Here is an 18942-nt window from a genome sequence, read left to right on the forward strand (position 1 = left end):
CATTGATCTTGCACTAGGAAAGATAAAAGAGATAATGTCCTGCTCATAGTGACAGGAAGAACTTACTTTTGAGAGCAACACGAGGCCTAGGCAGAGCCCCAACTTATCCTAAAAGAGTGTTAGATGATAAGATCATGATACCACCCTGAATTAAACAGATTATATCACAAATGTTGTAAATTACCTTATAGAGAAGATCCCAAACCTCTTTACTCTACACACCACTTTGACAGAAACAACTATGAATGTAGTATAACTTATTGGTCTCAGTGTGTGTTACTGACCAATTCCTTTTTGATTTTAGGTGTTGTTATTTATAGGTATAAATATTGTGAGGTGATTAACATTATATTCAATATGCTAGTTATTGCTAGCATGGCTGTTGAGGAAGCGATTGATCTAGTCCTAACAATAACTTGCAAATATTCTTCAGTTTTAATTCATAACCCTAGCTGAACTTTCACTGTGCGTTTATAAGTGGAGAGGTAATTTTTTTTTAAAACATGTTGATGTGGTATAAATAGAGCCATTACTTTACTTTAAACTTTGAATTTTTAGTGAATGTGTTTTTTATCCTACACCCCATGCACTTGTTCCTTGCACCCATCCAAAGAAGAGCAGACAGTCACATCAGCACATGGCCATAGCACCTGACCTGTGCCCAAGCCCTGCACATGTTCCAGCCACCCACACCCATATATGGCCTTAGCCCACACATAGCCCAATTGGCCACAATGCTTGGCCTTCGGCCATAGCCAGTGCAGAACCTTCTCAGGAGTTCTCCTGAGAAGGTTCTGCACTGGCTATGGCACACAAACTCTGGACATGTGTAGAGGTAGCTTTCTGCAGGTAGACTGGTCGGGTATGAAACTCGTAGCATGTAGCCAGTATCCTGTGGCCTTTAGCTGTGCACAGCAGCAACCGTTCACATCATAGGTTGCAAACCCACTGCCCGATTTACAAATTCACAATGATCAAAGGAAGAAAAAACTCTATTGTCCACTAGTAAACTTTTATTTGATTTATGACTCATTCATGGAATTGCAAATCCACAGAAGAGCCAGATATTGAGGGTCCAGCTATTACTTTTTAAAGACTAATTGCTTAAAAACTACTAATTGATTTTACACAAAACCATGCAAAGGCACTTTCTTGAGTAATGTTCTATTTACGTGCCAGGATTGATGTAATTCCATTAACTTTTTTGTTTTATCAAGTAGCTAAAAGTTATCTGGGAGTTGAAATGTCAGTTCGAGAACTGCCCCTACATTTAGTTCCCCAATTGACAGGTCTGTAAGAAACATATCATGAAGAATCATAAGTGGATGTACTGTTTTCTGGAAAGTTTGTGTGGATTTGTCAAATGGTGTCAAAGTTATTAGGAAAAAAACATATGCCTTTTCAATGGAAACTCGGACTTGACCATACCCACAGCTATTTCTGTCTCTCAGAACAGTCTATCCGTTGATCAATCTATCTATCTCTCTCTCTCTCTCTGTCTGTCTGTCTGTCTGTCTGTCTATCTGTCTGTCTGTCTGTCTGTCTATAAGTCGCCCAACTGGACCATCTGTAACAGAAATCCTGAGACAAAACAGAGAACCTGAAGAGTAAGACATGAATGGCAAATAGTTCCAAATTCATTTTACAAACCTATCTCTCACACCTCCTCCTCCCTTTCACTGAGCACCTCTCTAATCGCTCATGCACAACAAATACATTGCATCCCTCATTAACCCTGGGCGTAGTTCGCGAAGTAGCACTTCGCGAAGCTACGCAAAGTGCAGTTAGCACTACGCGAGCTACGCGTAGCACTTCGCGAACTGCGTAGTACCTTGTTCGCACTGTGCCAGATGTCGTTTTCAATGATTGCACAGTGCGGACAAGCAACCGGCACTGTGCAATCATTGAAAATGGCATCTTGCACAGTGCGAGCTGTAGTTTTCTGCTGCTCGAGTAGATTTTTACTCGAGCGGCAGCTTTCTCAACGCAAACTGGTAGTTTCTCATCGCGAGCGGTCGCGAGCATACGCGACCACTCGCAATGAGAAACCTGACCTCCTCGCGTTGGGAATCTCGCGGGGAGGTTTATTTTCCATGCTTGCGATCGCCAACTTGATGTTGCTGATCGCGAACAAGGAAAAAGTCTCGCCAGGATGTCATTTTGCTTGCTCGCGGTCACCAACTTGACGTTGAGGACCGCGAGCAAGCAAAAAATGACCGCAGCACTATGCAACACTACGCTACGCGTGTTCGCACAGTGCTACGTGCAATTCGCGTAGTGCGAAGTAGCGCGAACTTCGCAAACTACGCGAGCGTAGCGTAGTGCTTTGCCCAGGCTTATCCCACATTTGATCACAATAAATACAGCTCTCCTCCAACCACTCATTCTTCAACCATATAGCATGGTACCCATCTGAAAATGTACTTCAGCACCCCACAATGGGGTATAAATATGTATAATATATATTGGATAAAGTGCCGCCTTGCACATTACTAGGAATTTGAAAGTCACCAAGGTGACCATACAGAGACGCAATGCTACAGGCTGCGTACCTTTATTGGTCATGGAACTACGAGATGACTTGAAATATACTTCATAATGTAATATGTGGGCCTTTCCCCCAAAACTGTCTAAATAAATTACCCAGCTGAAAGGTGACACAATATCATGTGTGACACTTCCACCTAGTCCCACCTTATTAGGTAACAACACTGTGCATGCTTTCGATTTTTAAGGTTGAAGCAAAGCTGCATGTCCCACAATGCAAAATACTACAGGATAAAAACAAGGAACATATTGCTGAAGGTGGCACAGATAACGTGAAGCCACTTGGCAACTACTTTTAGGTAGCCTGTGGGAAACAGCGTTGCTGGTCTATTCAGAAAAATAATATTTCACAGGTTAAAGGTTAAAAAGTTAACCAACATGCCTCTTGATTCACTCCTCTATCCTTCCTCATCAAAAAGTAATTTTGATTTCATAGACAAGCTTTTTCTGCTTCTCCTTCACGCAAGCTGTGTTCCAGAGAAGAGGAAAGCTGAACCGTGCCACTAAATACTGTCGCTCTGAGCATTATCGAGTGACAGCTTTAATTTTTTTAATAACAAGATGCTACTAGCAAACAAGGTGTTTGGACTCCCACGAACCAACTTCTTTCCCGCAGAGGTAAAGCTGCCATGTCCCTGGAGCACTGTCATGTCACAAGTCACTTGTAATGACTTATTACTAGCAGCTTGGTGCATCCTTTGGTTATTACAGCTGTGCTCTGACATCAGAGTACACCCACAGCCAGGCAAAATGAACCCGAGTAGCCTTTTATTAGTGCACCCCAAAGGGATTTGGGGCCTCATCAAGAGGAGGAGGGACCAGTCAAATGCTGCAATAAAATAAAATGTGACCAAATCATGCTTCCTGTGTCTGCAGTCGTGTTTGAAAGTACCCACACGTGTTTTGTCGTCTCGTGAAGATGCTTCCAGCTCGTAGTCCTGGTGACCATGAAATGTGATGGTGAAGCGTTCCCCATCGGCATCTTCCACCGACTTCACTTGTGAAAATTGAAACTTTTTCTTAAGGGTCCCTTTTTCAATGTTGAAAATTGTCTTGGATACAAAATCAATCTGAAAAAGAAGTTGTGATCAATATTTGAAAGCAATCCTGAATTGTAGCAGTCATCCTTTTCTGAGTATCGATGACAGCATTTATATACCCATACAGGAAATTTTTTGAATATATAAACATATTTTATCTGTTCACTCTTTTTCATTAAAGTTGGCAATTCAGTGCAATTGTACTTTTTTTCAACTGTCAATCTATAAAAATATAATATATCTCGCAATTGTAGTAAAAAGAAACATCAGTATTTCTACAATTGATTGAAAAGCACTTGTTACAAATATGTCCTATATATCAGGATACGCCTGGAAGTCATCTCATACATAGAAAATGTCCCTTATCAGATTCACAGTTCGACCGAGATTGCTTTATGCTGTGAAAGCTCTTTGTATTCAAAGAATAGGAGCCGTCTTCAAAGGGAGAGGCGAGGCTGGTCCCCAGAGGCAGGCCCAGTAGCCAGGACTAAAGGATTTAGGGACATGGACCCTGGTGATGACAACGAGAAAGAATTTGGGGAGGGATGAATTGGCGTTTCTTGAGGATTTTTGATACAAAAAGTAAGACTGTTTTCAGACTATAAAGGATACAATACATTTTATTGTATTTTATCACAATTATTAGGCTATACCTAAAAATGTGTGTGTCTAAAATGTAACATTGTTGTATCATTTAAAGCATATTCTGCTAGGAACATTAGTCAACAATGGACTTAATTTTACAGACGGTGCTACTCGTGAATTTTTGGGATGTGTGCGGCAAATCACAGCTTTTTGAACACTTTAGGCCAGTATAATTAATTATAGCTGCAAAGACGTTAATACAGGTTTGTAAGGGGAACATGGGCCTCTCGCTCAAAGATATTTGGGAAAACCGAAGGGAATATTGTGTATTTTGGGACATGCAACAGTGGTACAAAACAGGGAGACATCTAATGACAAGTTTGTAATGGAGTTAGGGGGGAGAAGAGGGCTCTTTCACAGAGGATGCTTGGGGAAATGTAATAAAAATGGTGCATTTTAATCACAGTACATTTCAACCCGGTGCTGGAAATAGAACAGTTTGACACTTTCTGTTATTTTGCAGCTGTTAAATTTCGTAGTTCAGAAACCCATTGTGCATGGGTCCACCAGGCTAGTAATTACATTATTCAATAATTACACCAAAATGTTTATTGAGATTAGTCCAACACTTTTAATCAATGCTGCTTTACATTTCAAATACCACCAACAATATTAAGAAGTGCTATCAAACCTTTAATGGGAGTATGAAGATATCATTGGCATTCTATATTTTAAAATATCAGCACTGGCACTTCTCAGGGGGGCTGCTTTGCATTTGTTAGGTAGGGCAGTTACTCCTCAGAAGTTCCATCATACCTTTTTTAGGAGATTTTTCAGGAGATTGAATATACCTCACAGCTATGCTATCCATTTATGTAACGTAAAAAGAACAATTGATGGACAGAATTCTACACAATGTCAAACATTCACTCCAGCACAGAGATCTGGGACTAAATCCACATGTGTTTGCTCCCCGTGACATTCCAGTTAAGACCCAGCCATATGCAAATCAGTCTTGAACCTGCCCCCATGGGAATAGTCCAGCCCGAACTGCCAGGCCAGGTCCTCCCTGGACTGGAAACAAGCATCCTGTATTGGTTTCGGGGCATCACCCCTCATCAGCCAGGCTAGCTTGATTCCAGAGGCATTGAGAGCACGAGTCCCACTCGGGGTGACAAATGCAAAAAGAACAATTGATGGACAGAATGATGCACAATGTCAAACATTCACCCCAGTACAGAGATCTAGGCTTAAATCCATCATCAGTGCGTCTTTTGCTTTCTCGGTCTAAGTGCGTCAGGTATGCCCAGACATGGGTCTCGAGCTCACTTTGCCACTGGATTCACGCTAGCCTGGAAGATGAGGGGTGATGCCCAGAAACCGGTCCCAGGATGCTTGTTTCCGGTCCAGAGAGAACCTGGCTTGTCAATTCGGGCTGGACTGTTCCCATGAGGCACAGGGTCAAGGCTGATTTGTATATGGCTGGGTCTAAACTGGGGTGGCATGGTGAGCAAAAGAACAATGGATTTAACCCAGATCTCTTGACTGGGCTTAATGTTTGATTTGCTCTGCATTCCATCCATCATCTATGTGGCTTTTGATCCATTTCGGTAACAGCACGTGCACTTCTCTAGGGGCTATTTTGGATTTATTGGGAGAGTACAGTTATTCCTCAGAAGTGCTTCCACTAAGACTGTTAAAATAGAAATTGTTCATGCTTACGCGGTGCTCTATGTAAGTTAGCATTCGCTGCACCATTTACTGTTTGGGCTCCCTTTTAGGCTGTTCAAAACTGATCTAGTTCAATTCCGAGAAATGCTCCCCTGTGAGTTTCGTTTCTTCTCTTCTGTCCTGTTTTAGTAATAAGCATACCGTTCATGTTATCACATAGCTTTCTCACAAGATAGAGGCCTTGTCTTGTGGTGGGCTCCGGATGGAATGACCTTGGTCTATATTACTTTGTGTAATATATGAGTGCTGAAACCTTTTTTCCTTTATTTCGCTGCTTAACTGCACCTGCCTGAAAAATTCCATTGTGGGCGTGTGTTCGCCCAGTTACGAAACATACATAGTGTATCTTTATGCTTGTCAATTTCAGTTCCCTCTGCAGCACTCCTAGTGACTGGGCAGATGGGGCTCCGCTCTGAGTGTATATGAATAAACAGTCATTTGTTTGAATTCTCTACTGTCTGACCGACTCTTCATTTAGTACAGAAGGCTGAGAGGTCATTAGTGACCCGGGTGGCCCTAAATGGGTTACTTCCTTCAAGAGGACGAAGCTTGCATACTTTTTTATACATTACAAAACTTCCTAGTAAGACTGCCAAAAATCAATGGGTAGTGTCAGTTCATCTTACACTCTTCATTAGATAAGGCTAGCAGGTGAGTCATGGCATTTTAACAGACACCTTTCTTTTGGCTTGGGATTTCTAGGAGAAGGAGGATTTCCTTGATGAAATTGAGCCACCACTGGCCAAATGTCTTTTATTGCAGTTCCAATATGGATCCCTGCCACTTCACTGCTAAATGGTCATGTGCACCGAGTGCTAACGATAAAAGATGTCCGGCTTGCGGTGACCACATCGAGACTACTGAGCATGTTTTATGTTTTTATCAATCTATAGGCCAAATAGAAGCCAATAGTTAATCTCGATATGTATGAACCTGGGTGTTAGGAACTATAAATTTGTCTTCAGGATTTTGAAGACTGACACAATTAAACCACTGGTGTATTCACTTACCTGTTACTTGCTGGTAATGTGGAGATTGAGAGCAAGGTAAGTGATAACCAAGACATCTCAGGAATAGGGACCACTGATCTCTCTATTCATCAAACGAATGATTAAAGTCATCATTCTATTTTTTGTGTATTAAATCCTAAGGGAATAATGCCTTGCTTTTACGTTATGCTGTTTTATTGTCTTCGTATGATATCTACAGAGTTAAGATTACTTACTATGTATCGCCCTATAACTATGACTGAATCAATTCAAGCCTGGCTGTGGCGATGTATAGAATTTGATTATGTATGACTGGGCAGACTTTTTTTATACTTGGATTTTATTATCTATTTAAAATGTTTTAGATTTTTGTCTGCTTTATGTTGCTTTATGTTCCTTTATGGCCTAGTGCCGAAATAAAGATATTTGAATGAATGATGAGGCTAAGATTTCTCAGAAGGGCTGCTGGATAGCATCAACACATCACAACAGTGCCAATGCTTTCCAAGGGCAGCACAACATTCCCAGCACAGCAGTAATGGCCGGTGCAGGTAAGAGCAGTGGGATAGTGGGGTGGGGGGGGAGTTGACAGACGACGGCTAGGGAAAAGAAATTTAAAAAAAAGAAAAACACTTACCTTGTGCTTGCTGCATCGCCAGTCGGCGATGCGGCGAGTGCCACGTTAGTGGTTTTCTTTTTTTGAAAACAGACGAGGATCTGCTTTCCTCATCTAGTTTTGTTTGACAAGAACCCAGTCACCTTTGTTGAAGACTATTTCCTGAGCTCTCAGTTTGACTGAAATAGGGCTTCATTTGATGTTTTCGAGCAGTGTCAGTGGCATGTCCCTTGTCAGCAGTCTGAGTTTGTTCAGGTGTTCCACTGGGGTAGATTGGTTCTTCCAGCTCTCCAAACAGCAAGGTGGCAGGATTCTCACCATTGGTGTTGTGAGGATTTGCACAATAGGCACGGAGGGCTTGACGTAAAGCTTGACTCAGTTCGAATCCCTCCATCGAAGCACATTGGAACACGCTCTTTGCTCATAAGTCATTCAATGACACCGTTTGCTTGAGTCCACAAGGGTGTACTCTGTTGGTGCTTGACACAGTGTTTAGTTAGAAACTCCTTGAACTTCTTGGTATTGAACGGAAGACCATTGTCAGCTTTAAGGATGTGTGGGATGCCCCATGCTTCAAAGAAACCATTTACCTGCTCAGTGACCTTGTCATGTATTGTTGATAACATTTCCTCCACCAGTCAATGAGTACGATGATATGATGACCATTCACTAGGTGCCAAAAGAAATAAACATCCCCTCTTTCCCACACACGTGCAGGAAGATCAGACATGGTTAGTGGATGCTGTGTTACTTTAGGGAAAAGGCAATTACATAAGTGGCACTGCTGTAATTGCCACTCAACTCTCTTGTCCAAGTATGGGAACTACACTCCATCTCTCAGGGCTCGTTAGTTGGCGACAATGCCACAATGTTCTTTGTGAGCGAGTTCAATGACTTGCTGTCAGAGACTCTCGGGTATAATGATCCATGAGCCTCTCAACACAATGCCTTCGTGACAGTTCATCCTGTCCATTCTTGAACTTTTGAAATTAAACATCGTTCCTTAGAGGTCGAACACTCTTTCTCCATGTATGCGCCAAGATGAAGTCTTTATAGCAAGCATGTCTTTATTTGCATTTATAGCTGCAATGATCTGGTTGATGAAAAAGGTCACTCGCGTACTGGGCCTTACAATGAAGTTGATGTACTCTTCAGCTATTTTTGATGTCGAGCCATGCTGATGTGATGGTACCCGTGAGAAGTAATCTGCAGAGTTTGGTTCTTGCCTGGCTTATGCACAATTGTATAGTCATACTCCTCTTAATGCAAACCCCACGTCTCAATGCAAGGGGGAATCTTAGCTTTTGGGTTTCTGCATAGGGTGAGCAGTGCCTGGTGGTGTATAACAATCGTGAAGTGCTTTCCATAAAGAAACACATGAAAGTGTTCACAGGCACACACTACAGCCAGACTCTCCTTCTCTGGTGGGAATAGGCACGCTCTGTGTCAGACAGACTTCAGCTAGCATATGCCACAATGTGTCTTTGAGCATATGGATGTCCATTATACTGAGGAAGGATTGCCCACAGCCCCACTGGGCTTGCATCAACAGTATGTAATTTAGGATCAAAGTAAGCCATCACAGTGGCATTGTCAATGGCATGCGTTATCTTTTTGAGGGTTTGGTCACATTCAGAGGACCATCGGATCTGGGTATTTAGTTTATTCAGGTCTCTCAATGGGGCACTCACTGTGGCAAAGTCAAGAATGTACCTTGAACAATAGTTGGCCATGCCCAAGAAGGATCATAGCACAGAAACATCTTGTGAGGGTTGGGTGGCTGACAGAGCTTGTTCTCGACCTGGATCAGGAGTCATTCACTCATCAGAGAATATGTGCCCAAAGAACTTGAGTTTGTTTTTGTGAAAGTCACACTTTTTTGCATTTAGAGTGAGACCTGCATTTGTAAGTAACTGCCACACTTGTTTGAGAGCCTCAGCATGCTCCTTCTGTGTTGCCTGCCATATCTGTTCAGATCTTCTTGCCGTCCCAGACATCCACTGTTAGCATAGACAGATCATGTAAATGGATGAGGATTACTCAAGCCACTTTTACAGAACCTCTGGCTGTTACCCGTCCAAATTTACGTGAGGGGGTTGAAGTAGCTAATCTTCGAATGGAAAATTGGATTACGAAGGCCCTAGATCAGATAGCACCAATAGTGAACCACACAGCAGAGCACCTCAGACCCTCTGCTGAGTGGTTTAACGAGAAGCTCTGGAAGCTGAAAAAGACCTGCTAACATCTTGAACAATGATGGTGTTGTAATTTTAACACTCAGGAGGAAGTTCTGTATCGAAAGGCACTGAAAGAGTATCACAAACATATTAGAACTACGCATAGTCAGTTCTATGATGATAAAATCAAGGGAGCACAGAACTCCTCAAGAGAACTATTTACAGTTGCAAAAGAGGTATCCTCTTTGGATCCGGTCTCTGTGATGATGGACCCCTCGTTTGAGAGATGCAATGGGATTGCTGAATTCTTCTGGGAAATTTTTTCAAATAGCTGTGACTCCTTCCCTAAAGAGACTCGAGCTACCCCATGCCTTGAAACCTGGTTTGAACCCCTAAATGTAAAGGTTTGACTCCCTAACTCCAGCAGATGTGTGTGTTTTGATAGGCAGGGTGAAATCAGGTTCCCCTAATGATCTTGCATTGCCCATGATCTTCGACTGCGGAAGGAGGCTATTCTACCAGCAATATGTGAGTTGCTCAATAAATCTCTTCCATCAGGGCAAGTCCCACTGAAGTGGAAGCAGTCTATGGTTGTCTCATTAGTGAAAAAAAAAATACTTTAAACCCCGCAAAACCTGAAAATCTTAGACCCATTTCACTACTTCATTTTTTTGCCAAGGTGGCTGAGAAAATGGTAAATGACCAGCTGATGAGGTTTGAGGAGGTCCATGACATATTACATGAAACTCAAACGGATTTTCGCCCGGAGTTCAGCATGGAATTAGCGCTCTTGATGAAATCTGAATCCCTGAGACAGATAGCATATGGGGGGAAATCTGCTGCACTGATAATGTTAGACCTCAGTGCAGCATTTGACACTCTATCCTAGAGCCTTTTGTTGGAACGTTTATGGAATTGCGGTGTTTGTGAGATGGCCCTACGCTGGCTGGCCTCCTTTCTTCATAATTGCACTTTATGGGTGGTACAACAACATTTCCGGTCAAACTCTGTTTTATTGCAGCTTTCAGCCCCACTTTGTTCATCATTTAGAAGTGCCCCATGCAAATGCCATTGAGCGTCATGGCTTAAACATTGTATCCTACGCCGATGACACAAAACTGATTATCACCCTCTACCAAGATGAAGGAGAATCTGCAGCCAGATTAAACTCCTGTCTGGTTGATCTGGCAGAGTGGAGGAATCAGAGCTGCCTCAAAATGAATGCTGGAAAAATGGAGGTACTCCTAGCAGAAAAGCAATCATCTATTTGGACCTCCGCATGGTGGCCGGATATACTCAGACCAATGCCTAGTGGGGAGGTGTTTCAGTATCCTAAAAAAGCTGAGCAAAGTTCTGAGCTTTCTCCCAGAGGCGGCCTGGAAATCACTAGTCCAGGTGCTAGTCATGTCCAGGCTGTATTACTGTAATGTGTTACATCTAGAATCTCACAGGGTAGATTGACAAAACTTCAGAGAGTTCAGAACCAGTCGGCCTGTCTGCTGCTCAATATCCCGAGGACATCCATTGGGACAGCTCTTGTCAAGTTACATTGGCTTCCAGTGAGGAAGAGAGTGTCTTTTGAAGCAATGTGTATCTGCCATAAAATAATGTACGGGAAGGGACCCGATTACTTACATCCCCTGATAAATTTCTATTACCCTAATAGAAGACTGAGATTTGTTTGGATCTTGCTTACTGCTATGCCCAGAGTCATAAAAGTTCATTTGGGCGGCATATTTTTTTGCCTGCTTGCCTCTAAACTGTGGAATAGCATGCCTTTATATTTGAGACAGGAGAGGTCTGAAGCAGTCTTCCGGAAGAAACAAAAGAGTTGGCTTTTTACACACCCATAGATTGGTTTAACCTTTTAGTTAGGGCCTGTTCTGATGTTTTTAGTCGTACTGGGAGTAGCGCAGGGACACTCAGCATGGAATAACCATGCGCTTTATAAATCATTATATTATTATTATTATTATTATTGTCTCAAATACCCGTGTGCCATCATTGTGATTGAAAGCTAGCGTAACATGTTGAATTATTCTACATATGAGAACTTGGAATATTTCTACAGCAGATGACTCTCTAAAACCCAACATGACTCAAACAAGTGGTCTTTGTTCAGGTCAAGATGGGAGAAAACTTTGGCTCAGTTCAGCTGCATGTTCATGTCTACAATGTGCAGACCCGGATGTCTTTCTCTCTTAATTGCTTTGTTGGCCTGGTGCATATCCACGGAAATACATACTGCACCTCTATTCTCCTTTTTTGGCACTACCACTATGAGTGATCCATGGTTTGGTATCAGAAAAGCGCTCAATAATGTTGTGCTTCAACAGCATTTCTAGATACTTTTTGATTGCTTCTTGCAGGTGAAATGTTATTCTGCGGTTGTCGCCGGATGTCTTCATTGATGTGAAGTTGCACCTTCATTGTGTTCAGTTTTTCTAGGCTGTGAAATGATGACGGGAACTGACTCACAATTTCAGATTGCGTATGTATGGTATAATTGATAGATATTAGTCCCATGTCAGCAGCAGTTGCAAAACTAAGTAACTTGGAAAACGTGAATTTGGGCTTGCAAAGACATCTTTTTATGTCGTAAACTCACTATGAATGATCCTTGACTCCTCAACGGTGTCAAAGCAACCCATGTGTACTCCTTTGTGTTTGATACGATGAGTAGCCGTACAGGTGACAAATTGTTAAACTCTTTGACTGGCATGATGTTGATTCATACCCCACTGTCAATAACAAAAGTTATGGGGCAACCGTTAATCTTTAGTGTGATCTTGGGGCGGTGTCCATATGAATTCTTTTGTTTCATTGACTCACTCGTTTTTCGTTGTTCATCATCTTTGCAGGCAGCAAGACCCATGTATGCATGTAGGTTTTTGGCATATATTATCATTGCACTTTTACCCTCATCACTGTCGCTTGATTGTGATGTCCGAGAACGTTTGTTGAATGAACTTGATGATGATTGACTTCCTTTTAGTTTTCATCTGTCAAACTTAAAGTTGCTTTTTGCCTTTGTAGGCGTGCCGAGAATGCTTCTGGAACTTTCTGGCATCCATTTTCCCCATCTTGCCTTGATGCACGTAGTTCCTGTTTTGCTTTGCAGACCATTATGAAATGGTTTTCTTTCCTGCAACCTTTGTATGTCTAGCTCACGGCTGGACATTTGTTTTCAGGTGGAAATGAAAATTCACATCAGAAACACAGCTTTCCTTTCTTTTAGGATGTTGACTTAAGTGCATCTATTTTGTGCTTGTATTTGCTCTTCATGTATAGTGCTGATTCACTATTTGCTGTCCCAGCTTCCTTGTCAGCGGCTTGCCGGTCTGCTCCTTTCTCAGCTCTTGCAGCCATTAGTACTTATTGCAAACTACGTGTCTCCATCAACATGTGTCTTTTGAACGAGTCTGATAGACATCCATTATTGACTCTTAGACCCAAGGCTTTTCCATCGTTAAATTCACTACATTTACAATGTTTGATAAGCACACCAAGTCTCTCAACAAACTCATCCATTGTTTCGCCAACTTGCTGTCTCGCTTGATTGAAAATTTGCATTTCATAGTTAACATTTGGCATCCGATTGAATTAATGCTTCTTTGATTTTGACGTGCACGATCGTGTCAGTCTGAAAGATTTTATTTCTCACTTCTTTCACTCAATCACCAGCAAGATTCTTTAAATATTTAATGATTTTCTCACCATTTACTTCTTCCAGGGCATCTATGAAGTCATCAAAGGTCTTGATCCATGTGGTCCATATGGCACCAACATTCTGTCGTTTGGCGGTATCAAATGGTGGCAGAGGCTTCAAAAAGACAGCAGCACTGTACTCAGTGTCTCATGCGGCAGCTATTGGGAGTCTTTCCTATCTTGAAGACCATTTAAGTTGTGCTGAAGGCCACTGGCTGCCGACTTCCCCTGTCTTTGGCAACTTCTACGGGTACAAACAACCTTGCGAGCGCAAAGCCAGTTTTCGCTTTAGAGTCACCTTGCTCACTTTTGAGGCCGTCAGGCTGGTGAGTAAATTTCACTGTTTGTACCTGGCTGTTGGTGCCTTTATGTTGCTCCTAGTTGTCACTGCCTGTAGCATTTGCTTTGTATCGATGATGGCTCTGTGTTAGGCTGTGGCGCAGTATCTCGTCTGCAGGGCCTTCAATTTCTTAGAGGGCCATATATAGGCTGGAGCAGGGCTTAAATTCCACAAATGCTAACTGTTAGACTTGGCACCATTATCGTGGGTCTCCCCTGCATTTTTTGCTTTTGCCTCCTGCGTTGTTGCTGTATGTTGGACTCCGTTTTGCTGGTCTAGATGATTTGGGCACTTTACCACTGCTGTTCAGTCCCAAAGTGCAAGTGCTCCCTTTGTAAATTACTGTTATGGATCGGTGTTTCCATGATTGGCTATTTGATTTACTAGTCAGGTCCCTAGTACAGTGCACCGTGTGTGCCGGGGCCTGTAAATCAAATGCTGCTAGTGGGCTTGCAGCACTGATTGTGCCACCCACACAAGCAGCCTGTAAATGTAACTCTGACCGGCCATTGCAAAGCCTGTGTGCAGTGTGGTACTGCCATGTCGACTTGGCAAGGGTACCCACTTGCCCGTCCATAACCTTCCCTTTTCTTACATGTCGGACATCCCTAAGGTAGGCCCAAGGTACAGGGTGCAGTGCATTTGAAAGGTAGGACATGCCCTGGTGTATGTGGCATGTCCTGATAGTAAGTTACTGCCAATTTCATTTTTCACTATTGCAAGGCTACCTGTTCCCATAGAACAGAATGGGGAGTTTGTTTATAACATCTTATAAACATAACTGGCCCTGGGAGCTAAGGTAGAAAAATAAAGTTTAGTATGCCTGAACTCAGAATGCTAAAGTGCATCTTTTAGTGAGGTTGATTTTTACATTCTGTGATTAAAAATATCACTTTTAGAAAGTAGGTATTTTCTTGGCTAACCATCCAGTGTGCCTCTGCTAGGTTTGTGTACTGTATGTCTGGCTTTTGGGTGGCAGGGGCTGGAGCGGGGCAGTGGCTCCTGATGTCTGATGAGTCAGGGCGGGGCAAAATCGACCTGAGCTGCATTTAGAGTAGGGGAGGAGATTGCCTTTCATCTGAATGGGCCTGGTCTGCCTTCAACAATGCTCTCTCCACCTCCTGCCAGGAAACTGCATCAGTGAGGACAGAACTGGTTTTGGCTGGGTACAGACACTCTCTGCCTTCAGAGAACAAAGGATTGTTGTGTATAAAAAGAGAGGGCAGACCCCAGACTTTAAGATCACTTCTGGGAAATCAAGAGGAACCTTTGCCAAGGAGAAGAACCGGAGAAGCTGAGGAGGAATACTGCCCCTGTGCTGTTTGCTGTCTGGGATTGGCCTGCAGTGGCAGCTTGCTACCAAGGAAAGGAAAAAATGACTTTTCTGTTTGTTTTGTCACCTGCTTGAAAGAAGATCTCCAAGGGCTTGAAAGTGAGCTTGCCTCCTGTTCTGAAGTTTCAGGGACACAAAGACGTCACCACCAGCTCCCCTGCATTTCCTTGCTGGGAATTCTGACCTGCAAAGAGGTGCCTGCTGCTGTTCTGGACCTCTAGAGACTGTTTTTCCACTGGAAGCTGGAAAAACCACGCAACTTCGAAGAAGCAAGGCGCATCCGCACCTGTTTCTGATGCATCGTCGAAGAAAACATCGCAGCATCTGCCGCGGCTTGAGAAATCACTGCATCGAGTACACCGATTCCCGAAGTCCAAGATCATTGCACCGAGTTCGACGCAAGGCCTGCTGTGCAGCTGCACGAGTTTACGCATCATCCTGGATCGTCGCATCGCATCAAGGTACCAAGTCTGCCACATCGTTGGGGACGCAGTAAGAAACCGATGCATCACCTCCCCACGCAATAAGAAATCGATGCATCACTTCCTTTCCGGTAAGGAACCGACGCATCAACTCCCCCGGAGCAAGGAGCAAATGATAAATCCAGCCTCAGTACTCCATGTCCCTGGTATCATGCAGCCTGTAAATGGGACAGCTCTCCTGATCTTTGAGTCATTCTAAAATGTATATCTTACTTATTTTATAATTTTTTAAAAATTACCATTAGGTGACCATTTGTTGACAGAGGGACCAGGAGTAAACAAATTAGGGTGCATTGCCTTTATTATTACCGGTAGGAGGTTACTCTTCTTGCTTTAGTTCTCTACTGACATTTAAAAAAATAAAAATAATTAGCAGTTCGGTGAATTATTTATACATCTAAATTGTACAGGCCAATGAGTTCAAATACAGATGTGGCAACTTAATTTTTTTTTCGCAGTTTGAGGATTGGGTAGGGCCTTGGTGGGGTGGGGCTTTATCTTGAAAACAACCTAAGGACCACTTCGGCCCTCTCCCCACAGTGAATGCCACAAATCTTGCTGAGGCTCTTACTGATTATTTGGGGTTTTGTAATTATTGGTCATTACTCGGGACGCATCCCAATAAATCATTATTTTGCACAATATGCCACCTCAGTTTGGACCAAGCCACATGCAAATCAGTCTTGACCCTGCTCCAATGGAAACAGTCCATTGTACCTGAAAAAGGAAGCTCTGTGGCCTCAGCTCAACCCTTGATTTCTATAGCCACTGCTCAACCCATGATTTCATTTTCTTTGGCTTGATTTTAGCCACTGTCCCGGATTCTAGTGATATTTTATAGGTTGTCGCTCTTTCTTCTACATAGCAACCAAAAACTGAAATAATTTTCCACTTCCTGTCAGGCGACTAACTGCACTTAGTTCAAGAAGAAATTTAAAACATGGATATTCCAGCAGCTGTAAACTGTCTTTCGGTTTACATTTGCATCTCAAGTAACGCCGGGATGAGTACTTCGGTTTTTATCAGAGTTAAGCTTATACAAATTCCAGACGGCTACAGCATGCACAAGTGCAATAATACCCCCTCCTCAGACTTATTGACATGACAAAATATTTTACCAAGAATCAGGTTTGACGGGAACTGAACTAAAACCAGGTCGGTATGTTATTCCCCATTGCAGTATCAATAACTTGAAGTGCCTGTTATTTGCTATGGTCTTACCTGCTGGAATCAAAGAGTTCAGCCTACCATTTCACCTAAACCAAATTAGGGGAAAGTTGTAATGAGGCCTATACAGGGTCGCATAGTGTTTCTATTCTGTTGGTTAAACTATCACATTTCCATATCTATTATTATGTTTTCATACACCCCCTTAACAGGAGCCATTCACCTTTTCACCCATGACACCGAAAATCCACACTTAAGTTTTAATGAATAGGATACAATTCTAGTCTGCTTCAAAGATTGTAAAATGCCTATATTGAGAACCTGAAGCTATACATTGCACTCTCTTACCTGCAGTATCCGTTTCTGCCACCTGTACCTAAATTTGTAGATGGTGAAATTTTGAATTTTCCCAGGAAAGGAATCTGCTGAATCCTAAGAATAGAAAATGAAGAAGCTATAAAACATCACGTCCCTGTAATGAAGAATTATTTATTAATGAGTACAGAGTGGTAAATAGTTTGCGAATTACAAAAAGGGAACGCGATTAGTCCAAGCATCTATTGTCTGCCAGGGTCTTAACGAGAGAGAAATGATATACAGACAGGGCTCAATTCATGAGCTCTCATTTGTTTAAAGTATTTAGCACTTTGAAAACTCAACTTTAATCCGAAAGACTTAGGGGCATATCAACAAGGGCTTTATCTCTGCTTTTTTGGCTTTAAAAGCCAAAAAAGCAGAGATAAAACTAGCGCCCTATCAACAACAGGGTGCTAACATGCAAATTTGCATGTTAGCACCCTTTTACTCTACGCTTCCCCTTGCATCTCTAATGAGATGCAAAGGGGGCGTTCCAGAGTAAAATAATAGGAGAAATGTCGCTAAGCGACATTTCTCCTATTATCAAGAATGTCGCTAACCCTGTTAGAGACAAAAAAAGCAGCGCTAACCGCGGTTAACGCTGCTTTTTTACGTCTGGTATTTTTCTGACTTAGCCATGATATCCTATGGAAGGAGGATATCATGGCTAAGTTTGCCTGTCCCTATCAACAAGGTAACGTGAGATTATCGCTGGGTTTCCAGTGATAATCTCACGTTAGCCTGTTAGCGTGAGGATTTTTATCGCTATTGAGATAAGTGTTGCTAATAGCACGCTATCTCAGCGATAAAAATTCACGCTAGCCGGCGATAATTATCCTAGCGCTAAGTGCGCTTAGAGATAATTATCGCCGGTTGTTGTTGATATGCCCCTAAATAATTCAAAACACATATTTTGGTCTTTATCCCAGGCAAAGAGACTGCATCAGCATCTTGTGAAAATAGAGAAAGTTAAGTAAATACAGAGTGCTTATAAAGAATATTTCATGGCTGTTGCATTGATAATATAGGCTCCTGTGTTTATTTAGAGTGGAAGATAAAAGGGAAATTAAGAATATTTTAACGTGTTCTCAGAATAACTTTTTTCTGCACATTGCCAAAAGATACCATTGATACATTGATTTTTGTTCGTTGAAATTCTCACAGAGCGAAAATGTGAGGTGCGACAACGAGGAAGTTCCTTAGACATGAACTTTTGTCCATATTAAGCAATCTTCAAGCCACCCACAATTCCTTTATTCTTCTCTCCATCAAACCTTGGGATAACTCCTATCTTCTACCTATTACATTTTTCTTTTTGCTTTACACTTTCGTCCTTTTCCCGAGCCTGTTGCCCTATGCTTCGCCTCTTTTGTCCATTTTATTTATTATAATGTGAGCAAAAATAAAATTAAACATGGGGGCATATTTACAAGCCCAGATCGCCACCACAGCGTCACTTTTAAAGACATTGTGGTGGCGATATGGGCTTTGCCTTATTTACAAGGCAGTGGTAAGCCACTTAATGTGGCTTAATGGTGCCTTGTAGATAAGGCACCCTTTCACACTATACTTAGCATGAAAGGGGAGGGCATTGGGTGATGCTGTGGGCATTCCACCGCAACACCCATTGTTTTTGACGCTGCCCCATATTTACAAGGGTGGCGTAAATATGGGGTGCGCCAAAATGAAGACTATGAAATACCTAGTCTTACCCTAGCGAAACAAGGAGAAATGTTTAATTTCGCCCCATTTTTGCTGTTTCAATGTGTGCTGCCATGTGCAGCACACGTGGAAACAGCAAAACGCCTTTAATTGTTTATGTGCAGGAAGGTGACCCTTCCTGCACATAAACAATCATTTTTAAAAAATG

The 18942-nt window shown here is 42.4% G+C and overlaps 1 protein-coding gene across 1 annotated transcript in view; it reads right to left on the reverse strand.

Moving 5' to 3' along the window:
- Positions 1–18942, reverse strand: part of LOC146812254 (formin-H-like) — a 637557-nt gene that overhangs the window by 408271 nt on the left and 210344 nt on the right. The window contains exons 2-3 of the mRNA XM_085614569.1: positions 17064–17147; positions 3444–3617 (exon numbers count right to left, since the gene is read on the reverse strand). Of these exons, the coding sequence (XP_085470695.1) occupies positions 3444–3617; positions 17064–17147 (258 nt within the window). The remainder of the gene's footprint in view (positions 1–3443; positions 3618–17063; positions 17148–18942) is intronic.

The sequence above is a fragment of the Triturus cristatus genome, chromosome 7 (genome assembly GCF_964204655.1).
Source record: "Triturus cristatus chromosome 7, aTriCri1.1, whole genome shotgun sequence".
Lineage (NCBI taxonomy): Eukaryota > Metazoa > Chordata > Amphibia > Caudata > Salamandridae > Triturus > Triturus cristatus.